At 45.1% G+C, this 20,364-nt stretch overlaps 1 protein-coding gene across 2 annotated transcripts in view; it reads right to left on the bottom strand.

Moving 5' to 3' along the window:
- The window catches only part of LMTK2 (lemur tyrosine kinase 2), an 82,703-nt gene extending 62,539 nt beyond the window's left edge, over positions 1–20,164 (bottom strand). The window contains exon 1 of one of the 2 annotated variants that reach the window (XM_045461913.1): positions 19,769–20,164. In XM_045461913.1, the coding sequence (XP_045317869.1) occupies positions 19,769–19,856 (88 nt within the window). In that variant the 5' untranslated portion in view covers positions 19,857–20,164. The remainder of the gene's footprint in view (positions 1–19,768) is intronic. The other variant, XM_045461914.1, reaches the window with a different exon arrangement.
- Between the last annotated feature and the right edge of the window lie 200 nt (positions 20,165–20,364).

Genomic DNA, 20,364 nt, shown 5'->3' with positions numbered 1-20,364 from the left:
GATCTGTCTCTTCTCCCTTAATTATTTGTCTGGTCCTTTATTTAGTTACGGACTCACAGATATTTATTTTCTATTCTTTGGGTTATAATCCATCATTAACATTATTTCATAGCTTGAAACATTGCAGCTTTGGCCCCTGGCAGCTTTTTCAAGTTGACTACTGGGTCTTTTGGACATGCCCCATCTTTTCTCCAACACCTCCTCATGGAAAGCTCCAGGCTTTTCTTCTATTTTCCCTACTCTCCAGCTTTAGAATCAGCCACTTCTCCAAGGAGCCTTGGTCATAATAAGAGCTTTCTACTAGAGCAGAGGTCTGTGAACTACAGCCTGGGGCCTGTTTTTTGCATGGGGGGGGGGGGGGTGGAATTCCAGCGTAGAATGACTTTTACATCTTTAAAGGAGTGTTTTTCAAAACAAAACAAAACAAAATGCAACTTTACTTTCAGCCAAGAATTATCTGGAAAACATCCTATTCAACCAGAGCTATTCTGAAGCTCTTCTTTTGCCCAGTGGTGTTTGAATAAGAAATAAACTACCCCCGCTCCGCCCACTTTTTGGAGATATAACTGACATACAACACGTAAGTTCAATGTCCCAGTGCACCGAGGGGAAAGCAGGGACACAAGTTAAGGAACAACGTCACCATCTTCCTGAAGTGAACCTGGAGCACCTGAAGAAAACAAAAACTAACCCAAACTCCTATGTGAGCAAAAGAGGTTCTTGAATATAAAAATGACCTCGGCGAAGAGCAGAGGAGTCTGAAATCAACTGCAAACAGAACCCAATGCCTTGCCAATAACAAGAGGTCCCTCTGTGAAGGGACAAGGCTGAAACCCACATTGTTCCACGTGAGGCCCAGGCTGGCTGAAGCCTTGCTCAAGTCTGCACTTAAAAATAAGAGTTAACCAAAGGTTGCTAAGGATCTGCAAGTTCTATGCCAATAAAAATCTAAAAGAGGAAAATCCACACTTCAGACACAGAAAGCAACTTGGAGATTCCTCTCGAAGTCCAGTGTCACCGAGGGCAAGAACTCCCTAAGCAGACACCTGTGCGCGTGTGGACAGCTAAGTGCGGGGCGGACCCCGAGAGCCGGCTCTCTGTGAACGGCGACCTGGGAGGAGGGGACTTCCTCTCTCTCTCTCTCTCCTGGCGGCTACCTGCTCTCTCATCCCGCCGGGCCTCGGCTTCCCACTGGTATTTATTCTTACAACCTTGTTGCACTCCCCTGACTCCTATAATAACGATTAAATATGACTCCTGAGGCTTATACAGCAAAGCACTTTCATATACACTGCATCTTATTGATTTTTTTTTTTAAGATGCAGTTTTTGTCCAACCACATCTTAACATGGGGCATCTTGCACAGGAAAGCAAGCTGGTTTACACTGGCATTTCTTCTTAATGGCATAAAAATAAGGGTGTGTCATAACCCAACGTTATCTGAGATTTGATGACATATAACACAATTCCACTCAATCGTCACAACATCTCTGAGGGAATTCGATCAGCTCCACATCGTACACGAGGACAATGACAAGGCCAAAACACTAAGTGGGAAAGCGGCAGGGCCAGACTCTGGGTTCAGGGGTGCTGAGAATAAGTCCCCCTTGCTTCCCTGGCTACCACATTGTTTTGCCTCAAGGAGGCTGACTTTTAATTCTTGAAAACCTAAGCACTGTGAACCAAAGTCCATCGTTGCTGATTAAAAGTTCATACTTCTGGGACTCTCCTCCAAACTCCCCAAGTGGATATTAGTTTTTTCCTCTTTTTTCACCCACAATTTTTTATGATCACATACCATCTATTTATTGTACGATTTGATCAGAACTGCCTGAAGGCCAGCTCAATTATCTGATTCACAAAACTGTCTTCTGTGAGTCACCAGGTAGGCATGAAAAGCCAGACTCCTGCTAAAAATAGCTAGTTACCAGTTTTGCCCTACCTCGATAACGATAACGTACTTATTTCTGCTAAGACACTGCAGGGGTGTCTGCTCCCCAGTACTCAGATTTCTTCCATTTACATGAGGTCTATTCAACCAGTGTCCACCAGAGCCACGGAAAGGCCTCTACAAATTACTGCTCAAGAGGAAATGTTTGCAGCTGTACCACTTTTAAAAAGTACTTTATTTACTGAATTTTTAATTAGTCCAAAGAATTGTGCTTAAAAAAAAAAAAAAAAAAACCTCTACATACCAACGAAGGAAACACTTCCATAAAGTGAAGAAATCGAACCAACCTGTGACAGGCTGGAAGGTGAGGTGGGTTTGCACAAACCACAGAGAGGAAGTAAATTCTGGTTGTGGGGAACTACGACTAAAATCCCCGAGCCCCAGCGGTTCAAACTACAAACTGAGCCCTGGAAGGTTCCTGATTGCAACTGCTGTATTAGGAAACTACGAAGAAAGATGGCTTTCCTTCAACAGTCTGGGCCTGCAGCGTTCAGAAATGCATAAAGCAAACCGATATCCTACTATACAGCAAATCGATAACCACAGGAGTGTCTCCCCACTTTTAGGCTGCTTTCCCAATCACAAACCGAGAACAAGGATAATTAGAGGTTTAGAGTAGTATGCTTCCCCAAGACACTGATTAAAAAAATAATTGGAATCTCTAAAGCACGTTCTGTGAGTTATCCTTGTACAGGTTTTAGACCATTTTTTTTTTATTAAAAAAAAATTTTTTTTTAATGTTTATTTATTTTTGAGACAAAGAGAGACAGAGAATGAATGGGGGAGGGGCAGAGAGAGAGGGAGACACAGAATCGGAAGCAGGCTCCAGGCTCTGAGCCATCAGCCCAGAGCCCGACGCGGGGCTCGAACTCACGCACTGTGAGATCGTGACCTGAGCTGAAGTCGGATGCTCAACCGACTAAGCCACCCAGGCGCCCCTGGACCATTTTAATAGATATCTGGTACTTGATTTAATAAAGCAGAAAACCTGAGAAACTCTAAGAAGTGGGTACACATTACCTGTTTTATAGACAGGTAATTTGGAGAATGCAATTTCTCGGCAATGACTCCGAGGTAAGTCAGGAGGATTACCTGATTATTAATTCAACTATTATAAATCCCTGCCCAGAACCTTGATCAGAACTTGAACACACATGTAATTAATGGAAGAGTTACTTGTGAATCCACTTTTGGATTAAATAAAAAAATGTTTAAGGCCCACAGATAAAAACAAGTGATGATACGTACAAATCCATCAGGGACTGAAAATGCTGATATTTTAATTTTGTTATTCCTTCTTCAGGCACTAGCTGACACACTTTTACAGAGAAATTTCCTCGTAATTTACTAGTTTGCTTATCCAGAGGTAAATTCAAACCCTCTAATCCCAGGACTGGTTCCTTTGGCCACCACTCCCCCATTCTGAGGCTATGTAAGAATGGTGTTTACATTTTTAAATAGTTGTTAAAGAAAAAAAAAAAAGAATATTTCATGAATGTGACATTTTAGACCAATAGCTAAATTCAAAGAGAGACAACAACCAGGTATTATGTGCCTTCTGATGGGAAAATACCAGCCTATATCCGACCAACCCTCTAGACCTAAATACCAATTTTATAGGAAATAAAGAGAATCATGGAACATACACACAATACCACCACCAGAATTTAATCAGCGAAGCAAGGGTACAAGAAACGCTAAAGAGGAAGAACTGTGTTGAGAGAGACGGCAAAGAGACCGAAAGAGATTTGAAAAGACGTAGCAACCAACTGCACTGTATGGGTGACATCTGAATCACAATCCACGCTCAAAAAAATCATGACACTCGAGACAACTGGAAATGTGAACACTGGTAATTGACCATATTAAGGAAGTATGACTCATTTCTCCTAGGAGTGATAATAATAATGTGATTATGTTTTTAAAAGGAGTCCTTACCTTTTACAGATAGTGACCTAGTTAAAGATATCCGGAACTTGCTTCCAAACAGGAACAGTACGAGGGGAGTGAAAGCGATGGGGGCAGCATGGAAAAGACAGCCAGGGGCCTGAGTGAAAGCCCTGGGGAAGTCAGTATGGCAATGTCTGTCTAGTCTTGCACAGATCTGTATGTCTGAAGTCTTCCATTTATTAAGCAATTTCTTCACATCCACTAAAATATGAAGTTTAAGCAGAGGGGCGAACTAGATACAACAGCTTGCAATCTGTACTCCTGTGTATCAGCTTGCTAGAGCTGCTGTAACAAAGTATCACAAACTAGGGGGCTTAACCAATCCTGTAGGCTACAAGTGCAACATCAAGGTGCCAGCAGGTCTGGTCCCTCCTGTGGGCTGTGTGGAAGGATGCGCTCCCACCACTCTCCTGCCTTCTGGGAGACGGCCGTCTTCCCTCTGGATCCGTCCCCGTGTCCAAATTTCCCTTCTTTATAAAGACGCGGTCATGTGGGATTAGGGCCTAATAACCTAATTTTAACTCGATTACCTGTGTAAAAGCCCGATCCCCAAATAGGGTCACACTGAGGTAACGGAGGTTAGGATGTCAACATATGAATTTGAGTCGGGTGGGGAGGGGGGAATACAATTCAAAACCAATTCTATGATGCACGTTTGAATGAAAACAAGAAAAAAAACAAAAACCAACAGCTCAGAACAGCGTGTACACAATGCTACCCCTGGGGAACGGTGGTCACCAACAGGGAAGGAAACCAGGTGGCTGGGGGACAAGGAGGCACCCTTATATCCCTTTACATTCTTGAATTTTGTACTGGGTTTTCCCAGTCTTCTTTAGCCTGCCGTCCAAACTCCTTAACAGACCCCAATATCACTCATGGTCGGCGACCACCTGCCCTCCACACTGGGCTCTCATCACCTCTAACTCCCTCCCTGCATCTTGTTTCATCTGCCATGAGCCTCTCCCAGTCCTTCCAGGCAGGCCCTCTGGCCCTTTGGAGTCTGCAAATTCACATTCTCCTGGACCAGGAAGCTCCCGCACTGACAGCATGGACAGCCTCCCTCCACTGGTTCATCCTCACCACTCAGATCTCAACTTGGAAACCGCCCCAAGGCCCCACGGGTTAGAGTGCCCGCCTCTGGAGCCCCCAGCACGCTGTTCGGTCCACCGCAGGGTTTATCACACGGTGTATTTTAAATGCCCAAACGTCCTCCCCGCGAGACTGCAAGCTAAACGGGGTCAGTGACCAAGACTGGACACTCCAGCAATGACTCCAGGGCCCAGGACAGAGAGCCTGGCACTCAGTCAGAAGGGGGAGGGGGTGGAGTCAGAAAGATGGCAACTGAGGGGCCGGAGAAAAGGAGGGAAGACGGAGAGAGAAATCCATAATTCATCTACTGGTTACCAGAAGAAACATGCTTTCAGGGTCAAACAAGGAAGATTATAAAAGCAGCATTCCTTCGACAATTTTATGCTCTTATCTGGCAAAGATTTTCCTCCCATTACTAGTCACACTCCAACTGACACAGACACCGTGTTGGGGTGGTTCTGACCCCTCCCACTATTAATAGTTTACCACTTACTGCCCAGGTCACAGAGAACTCCCACAAGCTTTATTTACCCGTTTTGCAACTCATGTTTAGGAGTATAACTATTTTCTTTAAGGAGTAAGTTTTCTCAAAAAGTGGATTTCCCCCTACTTATATTCTCCTGTGATAACGAGTATTTATTCACACCTGTGCCCTCCACACAGTTCATTTTGCTGGAAGCTGTCCGAGCAGAGTCACTCTGCCAGCAAGACAGGAATTGAAAGGTGCCCTCTCCTCCCTCCACAGGAGCCCCCAGGAGGTGCTGGCCTGGCGGTGGGGAGGGGGGGGGGACCCCAGCGCATGAGCAGGGCTCCACTCCCAAACTGGTGAGAGAAGGAGGAAAAGGAAAAAAAAAAAAAAAGAAAAGAAAGAAAAAAGGAATCCTGACAGATGCCTTCTAAGATAGGACACTAAATTTGCTTTGGGGGCACCTGGGTGGCTCAGTTGGTTGAACGTCCGACTTCAGCTCAGGTCACGATCTCACAGTCAGTGAGTTTGAGCCCCGCGTCGGGCTCTGTGCTGACAGCTCGGAGCCTGGAGACTGCTTTGGATTCTGTGTCTCCCTCCCTCTCTCTCTGCCCCTCCCCTGCTCATGCTCTGTCTCTCTCTATCTCTCTCCTTCAAAAATAAATAAAAACATTTTTAAAAAATTAAAAAAAAAATTTGCTTTCGTCTCAACACTGTGCATTAATGTGCCCAGGCCACCATTACAAGCCACTGCACACCCGGCGGTTTAAACAGAAATCCACGGTCTCACGGTCCTGGAGGCTGCAAGTCCAAGATCAAGATGTGGCAGGGTTGGTCTCTTTTGAGGCCTTTCTCCTTGGCCTGCAGATGACAGCTGTCTTCTCTGTGCCTTCACGTGGTCTTTCTGTCTGTGCACCCTTGGTACCTCTGCCTGTGTTCAAATTTCCTCCTCTTATGAGGACACCAGTTGTCCTGGATTAGCAACTAAGGAGCTAATGGCCTCGTTTTAACCTATTCACTTCTTTAAAGACTTTACCTCCAAACACCATCACCTTCCGAGGGGCTGGAGGTGGGCTGGATTTGAACCAGGACTCAACGTGGCCCATAACGCTGTACGTTTACTAATTTAGGAACAGCATCCCCACTGGCAGGGGACCCATCTTGGGCAGCACATGCTGCCTTCCTCCCTGGGTCCCAGGACCGGGAAGCAAGTGCCACATGTGTATGTCACTGTGCTGTTTTCTCTTTTCTCTACCCTCTGGCCTCTGGAAATTCACATGAGAGATTTTAGCGGCTACTTAACAATTAAAACCGCTGGCCACTGGGCTGACTAGACAAAGGGAGCTCAGTACAACTCAGGGAAGCTAAGGACCAGCCATCTTCCAAACTGGTCCTGACACAAAGTCCACTTCTAAACACATAGTTTTGGCTTTTTTTTTTTTTTTTTTTCCTTTTTCCTTTTTTCTGTAAGGGTAGGACCAATAATTGGACCTTTTCCAGTATTCTGACAAGTAGCTTCACATCCTGGAGACCTAGGAAAATGAATCATCATCATACTACTTGGGGGGAAAAAATTCAGACAATCACCACAGATCACGTTATTTCTACTTAACGCCTCAAAATGACAAACCCATCTATCATAAAGGTTTCCTTGCACAGAATCTTGAGTCACTAAATGTTTTCCTTGCCTCCTAGTATAACACTACATCTATTTATAATAACATTAAATAATCTAGAACCTCCCTAATGTAATCTAATACTAAAAGGAGAAAACAAAGCATAGCACTAAATACACTCAACCACACACAACAGTAAAGAGTGCATTGATCTAGTTGATGAATCAGAGATTCCACAAAGACCCCGAAGCCAGAATATCAACAGCCTAGAAAAACATATCGTGCTGTGTCCTAATCACAGACAGTGAAGTGTTCTTTTTGTTCGAAGATGATTTTCAAGGTCAGCCAACCCAACCGTTCTCTCGTACTTGAAGAAAGGTTACATAATTTGAGTGCTGACTGAATACCTGTGAACATGATCATTTTATGTGACGTTGCTGTTTCTCTTTGCCTATTCCATCAGACGGTTATGAAAGATTCATTCCATTCCAATTTTTTTTTTTTATTTTTTTTTAACGTTTATTCATTTTAGAGACAGAGAGAGACAGAGCATGAATGGGGGAAGGTCAGAGAGAGAGGGAGACACAGAATCTGAAACAGGCTCCAGGCTCTGAGCTGTCAGCACAGAGCCCGACGTGGGGCTCGAACTCACGGACCGCGAGATCGTGACCTGAGCCGAAGTCAGTCGCCCAACCGACTGAGCCACCCAGGTGCCCCAATTCCATTCCAACTTTAAAAACACTAACCAGGACGGAGACTACCACAGAAGAGCTAACCTAACACGGTAACAGCCCGGCCAAAGCAATGTCAGGTTTACAGAACTCTGTCAGACTACAGTGCTCCTATCCCCAGGGGAAAAATGGCAGGGATGATATTTTATGAACTACAATCTTAACTAAGTTGATGGCACAGTTCGGTCGTGGAGCAATCCACAGTCTGTAACAGCACTGAATCAGGATCTTTCTGCAGTCCAGGAAGGCAGCTCAGGAACAGGCAGCAACTGGTTCCACAAGTAGAAACTCAAGGCCAGCCTCCCAGGGCTTCTTCCCCCATAAGTGGTCACTTCAGCGTACCACTAATATCCAGGGGAAAGAACATTGTGTCTTTCCATAGGCCTTCCCTCTGAAATCTGTAGAAATGCACAGGTAGTCAATGGCCGTACTGGATTCACAGCACTCAGCCAATACAATTTCTGCACGATAGGATCCACGGACGGGAGAGAACCTAAATGTGTGTTCCTCACTTTCCAGGTAGGGCAGGCCCTAAATACCCTAGACAAACACGTCTACCTTTTTCTTTAAGCTTTCCTATAGGACTTTGATATAGAGTCTATGGTCTCAGAAACTTTCTAGCTTCCTACGGTCTCAGTGAAATTCTTGCTAATATGATTGAATTGTATTCTTACTTAGGCAATGTGTCTTTCTTTCTCTTACTTTCTCTCTTTCCTTCTGTATGTATGTATGTATGTATGTATGTATGTATTTAGAGACCACAAGTGGGGGAGAGGGACAGAGGGAGAATGAATTTAAATAAACTTAGGGGCACCCGGGTGGCTCAGTCGGTTAAGCGTCCGACTTCGGCTCAGGTCATGATCTCGTGGTCCATGAGTTCGAGCCCCACATCAGGGTCTGTGCTGACAGCTCAGAGCCTGGAGCGTGGTTTGGATTCTGTGTCTCCCACTCTCTCTGACCCTCCCCATTCATTCTCTGTCTCAAAAATAAATAAACGTTAAAACAATTTTTTAAAACAAAAATCTTTTTAAGCCAAAAATATTTTTATCACCTTTAATTAAACAGTACAACTTCATTTCATAGGTGGAAACTAAATTGTTATTCTTACAAATTGTTTTTAAAAAAAATTTTTTTTAACGTTTATTTATTTTTGAGACAGAGAGAGACAGAGCATGAACAGGGGAGGGGCAGAGAGAGAGGGAGACACAGAATCTGAAACAGGCTCCAGGCTCTGAGCTGTCAGCACAGAGCCCGACGCGGGGCTCGAACTCACAGACCATGAGATCATGACCTGAGCCGAAGTCGGATGCTTAACCGACCGAGCCACCCAGGCGCCCCACAAATTGTTTTTTAAAAAGTTAAATATGAATGTGGATACTGAGCCTCATTATATACAAGTCAGAACTTGAGTTTCCTAATTTTCAATAAGGAATTATCTTTAGTAGTTCAAGGATCTTCTATATGACAACTATGGTTAAGTTTCATCTCTGCATTTTCAGACAGCGAACAGAAACATATCCAGAGGAGAAACGATTGGAAATAGTCTCTGCGTGCACACCACACAAAGCAGTGTTCCAAGGGTACAAAGCAGAGCACTTGGTGAACAGGGTGGTCTGGCGGGTAGGGTCCCTCATTAGGATTAGGTCTGCCACTGAGTGGCTGCTGGGACTGAACTCACCACACGGAATGGCCCTGAGCCTCAGCGCCTTCACCTGTAAAGTGGCCGGTCAGCTTTAAAATTCTCTGTACGAGGACTGATCATTCTAAAATTGTATGAGTCTACCAAGTGCCTGTATGGTTAATACTGGAAATCAGATCTTTTATTAAAGTTAACTGTACTTTTCTTAAAGAAAATGAAGTTCAATTACAGGTTTCGGGACCGTACCCAGGCAGCAGGCTTCTGATGCAGCAGTCCCGGGGGACTATTTTGGTTAAGTTTGTTGTTTTTCAGTGTCTCACTAGCAATCAGTGTCCTGGTGTTGCGTTTTAATAATAGTCTGAAGTCAGAGTCAAGTGGGGTTCTGCGCTGTGACGGGCAGGCTGCATCCTTGGAAAGTAACCGTTGCTGCTGACACAGAACCATCCTACACAGGCACACTGCCAGGTGGAACCAGGAAGAGGCATTTTTTTTTCCTTGTGAAAGGAACACAGGCTGAATTTACCAGGGATTTGGGGAAGAAACTGCAACATGAAAAATACTTCAAACTTAGTGGCTTATCTGAGAGGCAACCAATAGACCACAAGACTGGTTTTGCAATAAAAAGCTGAAACTACAAAATTTTACAATTGCTCACTGGTTAAAGTAGCAATTGTAAATGTGCAAAATGATTGCACAACTCATCCTCCTCTACCTTCTAAGTCCAAGATGCCTTAGAGATTTACTTCCTATAATTAAAGGTTGCAATGTTATCATGTCAAACCCAAGTCTCCCATGCACTAGAGCAAGCAAGAGAAAAGGCCGTTTTCGGGATGGACTTTAAACATGGGCCTCAAGAAGGAAAAAAACCATGAGCCTTTAAAAAATTAAATAATAGTGTTTTCACTATGGGATAACAGCAGCTTCCCTCCCAAAAATCACTATGGCGCCTGGGCAGCTCAGTCGGTTAAGCATCCGGCTCTTGATTTCAGCTCAGGTCACTATCTCACAGTTCATGAGATCGAGCCCCATGTTGGGCTCCAGGCTGAGCGTGGAGCCTGCTTGGGATTCTCTCTCTCCCTCTGCCCCTACCCTGCTCTCTCTCAAAATAAATAAACTTAAAAAAAAAATCGCTATGGTAGATGTCTGTAACTAAATTCTTTTCTCCCATCCAAGGCATACACGTGTTGCCAAAAACAAGTCCTGAATTATCCGCACTAGTATGTGAGCCTAGGATGTTCTTAATCAAACCGCACCCATTATACAATCATTACAATGTAGCAGTTTCAGAGATTAAACAGTGTACTTTCTTTAGCTCATCATAAGACTATTCTGTACATGCCAATACATCCACAGCAAACATACAAAAATATATCAACGGGCTTAAAAAAAAGTACTTGTGGGAAGATATGAAATAGGCTACAAATCCCAGGCTATTCTAAAATAAGCCAGCTTAGAAAAATAAACTTTTTGAAAGCAAGACGTTAATGACATGACATTATCCTGGAAAGAAACAGCCCTGTGAGTTACTGAATAGGTCATGAATCCGGGGCGCTCACACTGCGTGTGCACATCTCACCTGGGGAATCAGGAATGTCCCTGCGTTACGCCTGCTCTCGCATCATTTCCTTGCTAATCTGAGCTCGGGCGGGAAGAACCCTGGGCAGTCCAGGGCTGGCATGTTTACACCACGAGGCTCTCGGCTCACAACACTGGCATCTGACTGTCAGGCTTCCAGCTCGCAGTGTTTACTCATTATTTATACAAGATATTTATAAAATGTAAAGAGGCTATTATTTATACTGACTTCCAGAGAGGGACTGAAATTAAAAAAAAAAAAAAAAGGCCATTTAGAGCTGTGACTGTGTTCTGCCCTGCAGTGTTTAAATTCCTTTGTGGTTATCGCATACCTACTTTTCACAGGAAGCTTCTTCAGAACAATATTCATGTGCTGTGGTCAGGAGCAGAAGTCTCTTCAGAATTCGGGTGTTGACATTAATTTTTAAAATTTAAATTGTTTTTCCTTCCTTGAGTCTCACTAGTCACCCAAGCCAACAGATTTCTATCAAATAAGTGATTGGCTCAGCGGGTTGAGCGCCCAACTCTTGATTTTGGCTCGGGTTGTGATCTCGAGGTTCATGGGACTGAGCCCCACATCAGGCTCTATGCTGATAGCGCAGAGCCTATTTGGGATTCTCTCTCCCCCGGCCCCCGCCTCTCCCCTGCTCATGTGGAGACTGGAAGAAAAAGGAACTTCTAAGTGGAGAAAGTTGACAACAGGTGATCACAGTCAGGTGGGGAAGTGACCGGTCATGCTGAAACCATGTACCCTTGACAGGACGTGATTAGAATGGCACTTTATCTCTGTGGTCTTCCTCCCAACAACAGCTGACCCCAGTCTAACCAACGAGAAAAACATCAAACTCCTCAAGAACTGTCAAGATCACTGAAACAGGGGAACATACCAAAGAAGCCCGAGGAGACAGGACATTAAATGGAATGTGGTATCCCTAACCGAAAAGGGACATCAGGGAAACACTACAGAAACATAAACAAAGTATGGACTTCAGTTGATACTAATGAATTATTAGTAGTGGCTCCTTAGCTGTGACAAGTGTACCACACTGACATAAGACGTTACCAAGAGGGAAAACCCTGCCTATGCAGGAACTCTTTGTACTATCTTTGCAACTTTTCTGTAAATCTAAAATTGTTCTAGGGGCGCCTGGGTGGCTCAGTGTGTTGAGCATCCAACTTCGGCTGAGATCATGATCCCGTGGCTCAGGAGTTCGAGCCCCACATCAGGCTTGCTGCTGTCAGCACAGAGGCCCCTGGGACCCTTTCTCCCTCTCTCTCTGTGCCTCCCCCACTTGCGCTCTCTCAAAATAAATAAAAAAACGTCTTAAAATACACTAAAAAAATAAAATTGTTCTAAAAGATGAGGTTTATTATTAAAAATAAGGCCACCATAAATGGCCTTGTTCCAGGCAACGGGCTGTGGGCTGTGGCCGGATGGAAAGCAAAGTTTGCGGGAGCGTGAGAGGCTCTAGGCTGACATGCTCTCCTTCTGGCTCCCACACTCTCTGGAGTACTGGTCTGCAAGCTTCGTTCCCCAGCACTGTCTTCACCAACCTCACACACAACCTTTGAGCGTCCACAGCCTGTGATCAGGCAGATACTAGAAACACCGAGGATGCAGGACACAGTCCTTGCAGTCCTGGTAAAGAGACGGGACTTGAAGAAACAGGTGGCAGCTGCTAAATGCGAACGGGAGACTGGGACAGGCAACCCAAACTGTTTCCGATCACAGAGCCCGTCGGTGAAGTTTCTTCACATTCCTTCCACTTCATGTGCATTGATTCACAAACCACAAAACGTGTTAGTGTACCAATATACTCTGTACCTTTAAAAGTCACGTAAGCCAACATTTTTAAAGGATGAAACGAAAACTAAAGGCTGAAGCTCCAAAGTTTCCGTCCCGCACCCCACGGAACATCATGTCCCACAAGTAAACACTTCTAGTGGGAGGTCACTGGTGGAAGAAAGCTCTGGGGTCTGGGCGAGGTCTTGGTAGGGCACTGGGGCTGCAAAGAGGTGAAAAGAACTGAAAGAAAAAGACGACAGCACACAGAGGTGCTAGGAAGAGCCAGACTACCGCAGACAGAATATATATGGTGAGCTGGGAGAGAGGAATTCGCACAGAATAACCTGCAAACGAAAGCAGACTGACTTAGCTCTTAAAAGTGCCATGAAAGCCAGAGCGTGGGGGCAGGCAGGGACGGCCGATGCCCCGCCAGGCGCATGACCTTTCCTGACCGATGCTTCCCAAACTGGGGTCAGATGCTGCAGGCCAGGGGCTACCCTAGCCACACCACAGCACAGGGTTTCAGCATACCTGAAATCGATGGTAATTTAAGCCTTTTCCACAAACATATACTACACAGTAAAATGCAAAATCCGCCAAATTGTCAAAAGCAAAAGGTGTCACCACCATGCCCCAAGCCCCAGGAGGGTGGAAGTGTACAAAGTCACTCTTTGCAGTCGGGGGGGACTGCAGAGCACTGGTCTGGATGAGGATGAGCCCAGGGAGACCTTGAGAGGTGAGGCACTCCGCATGTTGTGGTTTTGGGCACCTGGCGCATTTGGTGTTAACAATTCTAATTTCTCCCATTTGAATCACAATAAAGTCAAATGAAATTTGGAATCTCTGCCTTATACTAACCATTGGGGGAAAAAACACCTTTTTAAAAAAAATACTGAGGTTATTTTTCTGATAGGCCTGTTCTTTGTGGCAAATAACTGTAATGCCGAGGCATGGTTCCAAATTAGTCACTTGTTAACAATTTAAAAATACTTCACTCCAATATTTTGCTATGACACACTGATTTTACCATATTTCCTCAGCTTTCTCTTACAGCGTTTTCATATGAAGATTTACAGAAAAGTTGAGAATCTAATCTAAAAAAGACCCTAGATGTAGCAATCTGTTTTAGACCAGGAGTGTTTGTACAACTTTTCCTCTAATCTTTCCTTCCTCGTCCCTGAGTAATAAATAAACCTTTTAAGGGGCACCTTGGCTGGCTCAGTTGAGGGAGTGTGAAGCTCTGGGTCTCAGGGTCATGGGCTTGAGCCCCACGTTAGCTGCGGATTCCTTTAATAAACTTTAAAAAAATAAAATAAACTTTTTTAAGAAGAGTAAAACACAGCTAGAAGGCTACAAAAATACAGGGTGCCTGGATGGCTCAGTCAGGTAAGCACCTGACTTCAGCTCAGGTCGTGATCTCCCGGTTTGTGAGTTCAAGCCTCAAATCATGCTGACTGTGCAGAGCCTGCTTGGGATTCTCTCTCTCTCTCTCTCTCTCTCTCTCTCTCTCTCTCTTCATCTTCTCTCTCTCTTGAAATAAATAAACTTAAAAAAAAAAAAGGCTACAAAAATACATGATTTTAAAAGACAGAGAGGAAGCAACTCAGTCACAGTCATCTCTCCAAATGACATTTTCTAAGGGAAGGTCTCAGCCCTGTGGTGGTTCTACCACAGCCCAGCTTAACGGGCTGTCTTCAGGGATGCTTTGTGGGAGTATACATTTTGTTTGGGATCAACCCAACCTCCACTGCCTGCAGTTCCTTTAAGTACATGAAAACCAGAAACTGTTCACGTGCAAGAGCTTTAATTATCTTGACATTTAAAAACGGGTTTATTACATAAAAGTGGGCTAATCCAGATCATCTTAAATAAGTCAGACTTCTCTGTAAAGGATCTCTTCCTCACCCATCACACAGCAAATTATTTTAAGTTACAAAGGTTTTTAAATTCGGTAAATTCTAGGCATGCCATAACCAGCTACCACTGTGAGTTCCTTCTTGGAACCATACCACTCACCATTAGCTGATGCCACGGTAAGCCACCAATTTTACAAGGAAATCTGAAGCAATGAAGACGCCTAACGCGGCCGACATGGCGCACCAGCATGATGCGACCTCACCCTCCCCAAACCCTTTAGGTAAATATCATCATCCCTTTATTTTTTAATTTTTAAAAAATGTTTATTTATTTATTTGGGGGGGGGGGGAAGAGAGAGAGAGAGAGAGAGAGAGGAGAGAGAATCCCAAGCAGGCTCCGCACTGTCAGCACAGAGCCCAACGCAGGGCTCAATCTCACAAACCATGAGACCATGACCTGAGCCGAAATCAGGAGTCAGGCGCTTAACCAACTGAGCCACCCAGGCACCCCTTAATTTGATTTTAGAGAGAGCGCGCACTCTTGAGTTGGGGAAAGGGGCAGAGGGAAATGGAAAGAGAGAGAAAAAAATCTCAAGCAGGCTCCACACTCAGTGCAAAGCCTGATGCAGGGCTCAATCCCATGACTCTGGGATCATGACCTGAGCCAAAATCAAGAGTCGGACGCTCAACCAACTAAGGCACCCAGGTGCCCCTCATCATTTTTTTTTTTTGAGTTGAGTTTTGAGAAGCTTGGAGAGGTCAAGTAACTGGCCCAAGGTCTCAATGCTATTGAAGCGGCAAAGGAAGGCCTCCCACCCAGACCACCTCCAAAGTCCAAGTTCTGTCCACAACACCCGCTCCTCCTGTGACTGGTTCACGACTTACACTCTCAACAGGACTGAAAGGTTGGATTCTTTTTATACGTCCATCTATAAGGACTTTTTTGAGGACTCACTTGTTTGCTTCAGAACCCTGGCCACCCCTTACATTACATTTCATTTATGTTACAAATCTTTTTTATTACATGTACAGCTGTTATCTGACACAGCAGACCCAAGGACTCTCTAAATTTCAAGACAATTGCATGAACAGTCAGCACATTGATATCAGCAAAACTGTAGAGATTTGATAACTTCAATGCTCATCAGCTACAAAATTGTTGGACAGACTTCCTATTACTGTGCAAATGAACATACTTAGTTACCCCCAAAATACCACCAACTGAGAGCAAATACCAACACTCCCAACCTAAATGAAATCTTGAGCCTCAGAGCCATAAATCCTGAGATAATCAGCACGAAAAGCCTGTTGAAAATAATTTTTATTTCTCAGATGCCATTGAAATAAACACAAAAACTCACACTTAGAATTCACTTTAGAAAGCACTTCCTTTACTGCAGAATCTTTCTCAAGATCCAAGGCTGTTTGTTTAATCTAAAATGAGAGCCCCGGTTTCACTAGCTGCTGTTTAATAAGTAGCTGAGTCCCACTGGCTTCACAGACTTGCGTGAGCTCCTTTATCTGGAACTGCTAACAGCTTCCTCTGTACTCTGTGACCTAATATGCCACAGGACAACAGAAGTGGGCTTCCTGGTCTAACCACTATCCTGGTATTAATAACAAACAGGGGACTTAGGGGAATGCATACAAATATACTATCTCTGTCTATGATGTGACTGAGAATCTCACAAAAGGTACATAAGTGTTTTCTAAGACAAGAATGACCTCATCACTAGGAATGGAGAAAAGAATTTCTCAACTGTAACCTTAGTCTGGTCGTTTAACGGTGTGTGAAAACAGTGGACTTTCTCCCTTTATGTAAGCTTTCCAGTGAGGACGGACACGATCTCCGTCTACACAGCCAGCAAGGGCCCTTGCAGAAATACACATTCTCAGGAAAAGGCTCCCAAAGAGGGCAGGAGCGACTCCCAGAGCAATAAAGACAGGCCCAAAATAAAGTTCAAGCAAGAAATGCTTTCCTTGTACACCTGAAACTAATATAACACTGTACATCAACCAACTGAAAGAAAGAAAGAAAGAAAGAAAGAAAGAAAGAAAGAAAGAAAGAAAGAAAGAAAGAAAGAAAGAAAGAAAGAGGGGTGCCTGGGTGGCTCAGTCGGTTGAGTGTCCAACTTCGGCTCAGGTCAAGATCACATGGTTCGTGAGTTCGGGCCCCGCGTTGGGCTCTGTGTGGACAGCTAGAGCCTGGAGCCTGCTTCAGATTCTGTGTCTCCCTCTCTCTCTGCCCCTCCCCCACTTGTGCTCTGTCTCTCTCTCTCTCTGCCTCTCAAAAATAAAAAAAAAATAATAATTTAAAAAAATTTTTAAATATATTTAAAAAAAGAAAGAAGGAGCCTTCTTGCCTGATAGGCAAAGGCAACCCACGTATTTACAAAGCTTAATTATGACTGAATACCGGGTAAATACCCTTTTCAACTTCCGAAACCTAGAAATGAATTTTGGATGAATTTTGGCTGAATTTTAGTTAACTGCCTCATTTCTTTCCCCCCATGCAAATGGGCTGGCAAAGGAAAACATTCAAGTATTTTTTCCAACCTATTTTTGATAAGCCACGCTTTCTCCAAGGCACTATCAAGCAGTTTGGAATTTAAGTGGAAAGAACAAAGCCGAGGAGGCAAAAGACTACATGCGAGGCATGTATCCTGGATTTGGAAATGGCCAGCCCTACTTCTGTGTGGAGCGCAGTCCCCACAGAATCAGAGGCCTGAGGGTTACAATGCTTCCAACATTTAACTGCCCTTTTAGCTCACGTATACGTTCAAGACGGGCTCCTCTCTCTTAACCAGTGAGCTCACTTATCAGGATCAGCTCAAAGGTTTCTTTATTCTTCTTGGTCACACACATCTTCGTCAAGGATCCATCTCCATTTACCAGGATTAATCATCTCTTTTGGATGGAAACACAAACCCACAAATCTATGTGTGACTGAGCACCTCTTCCACAGAATTTAACCCCAGGGACCTGTCACTCATATGCCACATGTCTCATTGTATTCCTTCTGAGCAACAGAATACGAAGGGGAAATCTGCAAAAGCTGCTGTAAGTCACCACATATTTCTTTATGCTTTATTCATGCCAAAATTTGGTATTTCTATTTATGGATGACTTTTCCTGATTGTCTTGTTTTACAATGCTCCCCCCAAAACCTCCAATATTCTGATCTGTACCTCCGTAAACATGGAGGTGAAAGTGAAAGAACGGAATAAAAATCATGTTAAGAGGTTTATAAGGAGGGGCACCTGGGTGGCTCAGTTGGTTAAGCATCGACTTCAGCTCAGGTCATGATCTGGTGGTTTGTGGGTTTGAGTCCTGCATCGGGCTCTGTGCTGACAGCTCGGAGCCTGGAGCTTGCTTGGGATTCTGTGTCTCCCTCTCTCTTTGCCCCTCCCATGCTTATGCTCTGTCTTTCTCTGTCTCTCAATAAATAAACGTTAAAAAAAAAAATTTTTTTTTTAAAAGAGGTTTATAAGGAGACACATTCCCATAGGTTCCCACAGAGAGTCTGTTTTTCAAAATATATAAAAATTTAAGTGCAAAGTCATCTGGAAACTTCTTGAATCCCTTTCACATAAATACTCTTTACACACTATCCTACTCTGGTGCTAGTTTTCAATTTCACCATCAGTTTCAATATCACCATCCACGTTCTTCTGTATTGTCTTTTACAACTTTGTCACTTTCTGTGACTCATACCTGGGCTGCATACACTTCTCAGAACACTCACTTTTCTTGTCTATCAGATCAGAAAACAGAATTCGCCTAACAAATATTTGATCTAAGGCAGTGGCAAAAATTTAGCGATACATTACGTGGTACAATGATAACAGTTAATACCCAACTAAAGGGCACTCAATGACAGAACTTGGTGTAGCTCTGGAAACATTATTTATAACTTGCATAGTGGATGTGTTTGTCTTTACTGGGGAAGGGAACTTCCACATTGTGTACCCGGTTAACATCGTATTAAAATAACTCTTAACCTCAAGAGTATTCCGAAACACTTACAAGACCTAAGGTGAGGAAGTGGAAAAATCACACAACTAGGGAAATCTCAGACATGGGTTTTAGATGTGGCTCCGCCTACAATTTAGCTGTGTCACCTTGGGTAGGTCATTTGACCCCCCCCCCCCAGGGCCTCAGTATCTTCAACTGCAAAACACAGATATCAGGCTAAATTTTCTTTAAGGGCTCTTTCAATTCCAAAATTTCATGAATCTATGAAATTTCAGTCTCTCCTCACTTCAAAGACAAGCACTAGATCTTAACCCAGATTTTTTTTTTTCTTTAAAAAAAAATGACTCAACTTGGGATGCTTTCCTCGGGTAAAGTTTTATCTGGGAAAATAAACCAAAACTGAAGAGGATGTCGAGAAAATGGGCAGGAAAAAAAGAAAAAGAAAAGAAAACCACACACTGACGTAGCTAAAATAGAAACTTCAATCACCCTTGGGCCATTCTGTCAATAGTTATTCAAAGACTGCTACTCTAATCACTGGCTTCCTAAAATAGAAATATTTACAGAGTTGTTTCCTTTTCATTCCTTGAGATTCAATCCGAAAAAAAGCACAGCGTCTAAAATCAATTTACAACTTCAGAACAAGTTGCAGGGAGCGAATGAAACTCCGCACAGTTCATTAAGTCATTTGCATTCAAGTAAAATTAGGGCTAAGAAACGGTTCTTAATATAAGATGTGAGAAACGCACAGAAGGCAGGTGACATCTGAAAGGGAAGCAGAACTGCCAGAAAGGGATGTAGGCTGAGGACCTCCGGGCAACAGGTTCAGAGCAGGTACCGCAGCCTACGCCGGGAGGGGTCGATCGCTGCCGCCCGGCTCGCCGCCCTCCCCGGGCCCAACCGCATCGCCTCGCCCCCGCTTCGGCCCTGGAGAGGCTGCCCGCTCCCCCACCCCACGCCCCTGCGGCAGAAACCTCCCTAATCGCTTGCTTCCCCGGGCCTCCCGCCCTGGCAGGCCCTCCGATTCCTCGGCGTCGCCGGACGGGGCCCGCCGCCTCCTCCCCTGCCACCGCCGTCGCAGCGGCCCCGCAGCCTGGGTTCCCGCAGCCGCGTCCCCGCAGCGGGCCCGCTCACCTGCACCTGTTTGCGGAAGTGGCGCGGCCCCGGCACTGCCGGCGGCCAGGAGCAGCGGCAGTAGCAGCAACGCCGGCGGCCCCGGCATCTCGCCCACTGCACGGCCCCCGGGGCCGGCTCTCGGGTCTCCTTCCGTCGGTCCGTCCGTCAGTCGGTCCTGCCTGCCTCAGCGGCACCCGCGCCAGCTGCTCCTGAGCACACGTCGCTTCGGCCAAAACTCAGCCCGGCTCCTAGTCCGCACCCGCCGCCCCGGCCACAGAAACACCATCCTTCCCGCCCGCCCGTCTGTGCCGCCGCCGCCGCCGCCGCCTCTCAACAGCAGCAACGGCAGCAGCCCTGCGGAGCCGCGGGCCAGGGCAGCCGCGCTCCTGCCGCCATGATGGGCTGCGTCATGTGACGTAGGGTGGGGGCGGGATGCCGTGACAAACAGCCCAGCCAGCCAATCGTCCGTTCCACACCGGCCCCAGAGGCCCCGCCCACCGCCCTGAAAGAGGGAGGGTGGCCGCCGGTGCGCCCCCTGCAGACCGAGGAGTGCGTGGGCAGCAGGTAATGCCGACAATTATTTTAAATTTTAAAATAGAGGGAAGTATAAAGAA

The sequence above is a fragment of the Leopardus geoffroyi genome, chromosome E3 (genome assembly GCF_018350155.1).
Source record: "Leopardus geoffroyi isolate Oge1 chromosome E3, O.geoffroyi_Oge1_pat1.0, whole genome shotgun sequence".
In the NCBI taxonomy this organism is placed as follows: domain Eukaryota; kingdom Metazoa; phylum Chordata; class Mammalia; order Carnivora; family Felidae; genus Leopardus; species Leopardus geoffroyi.
Note: the sequence above shows the minus strand (reverse complement) of the source record. Positions and strands in the feature narration are given on the sequence as shown.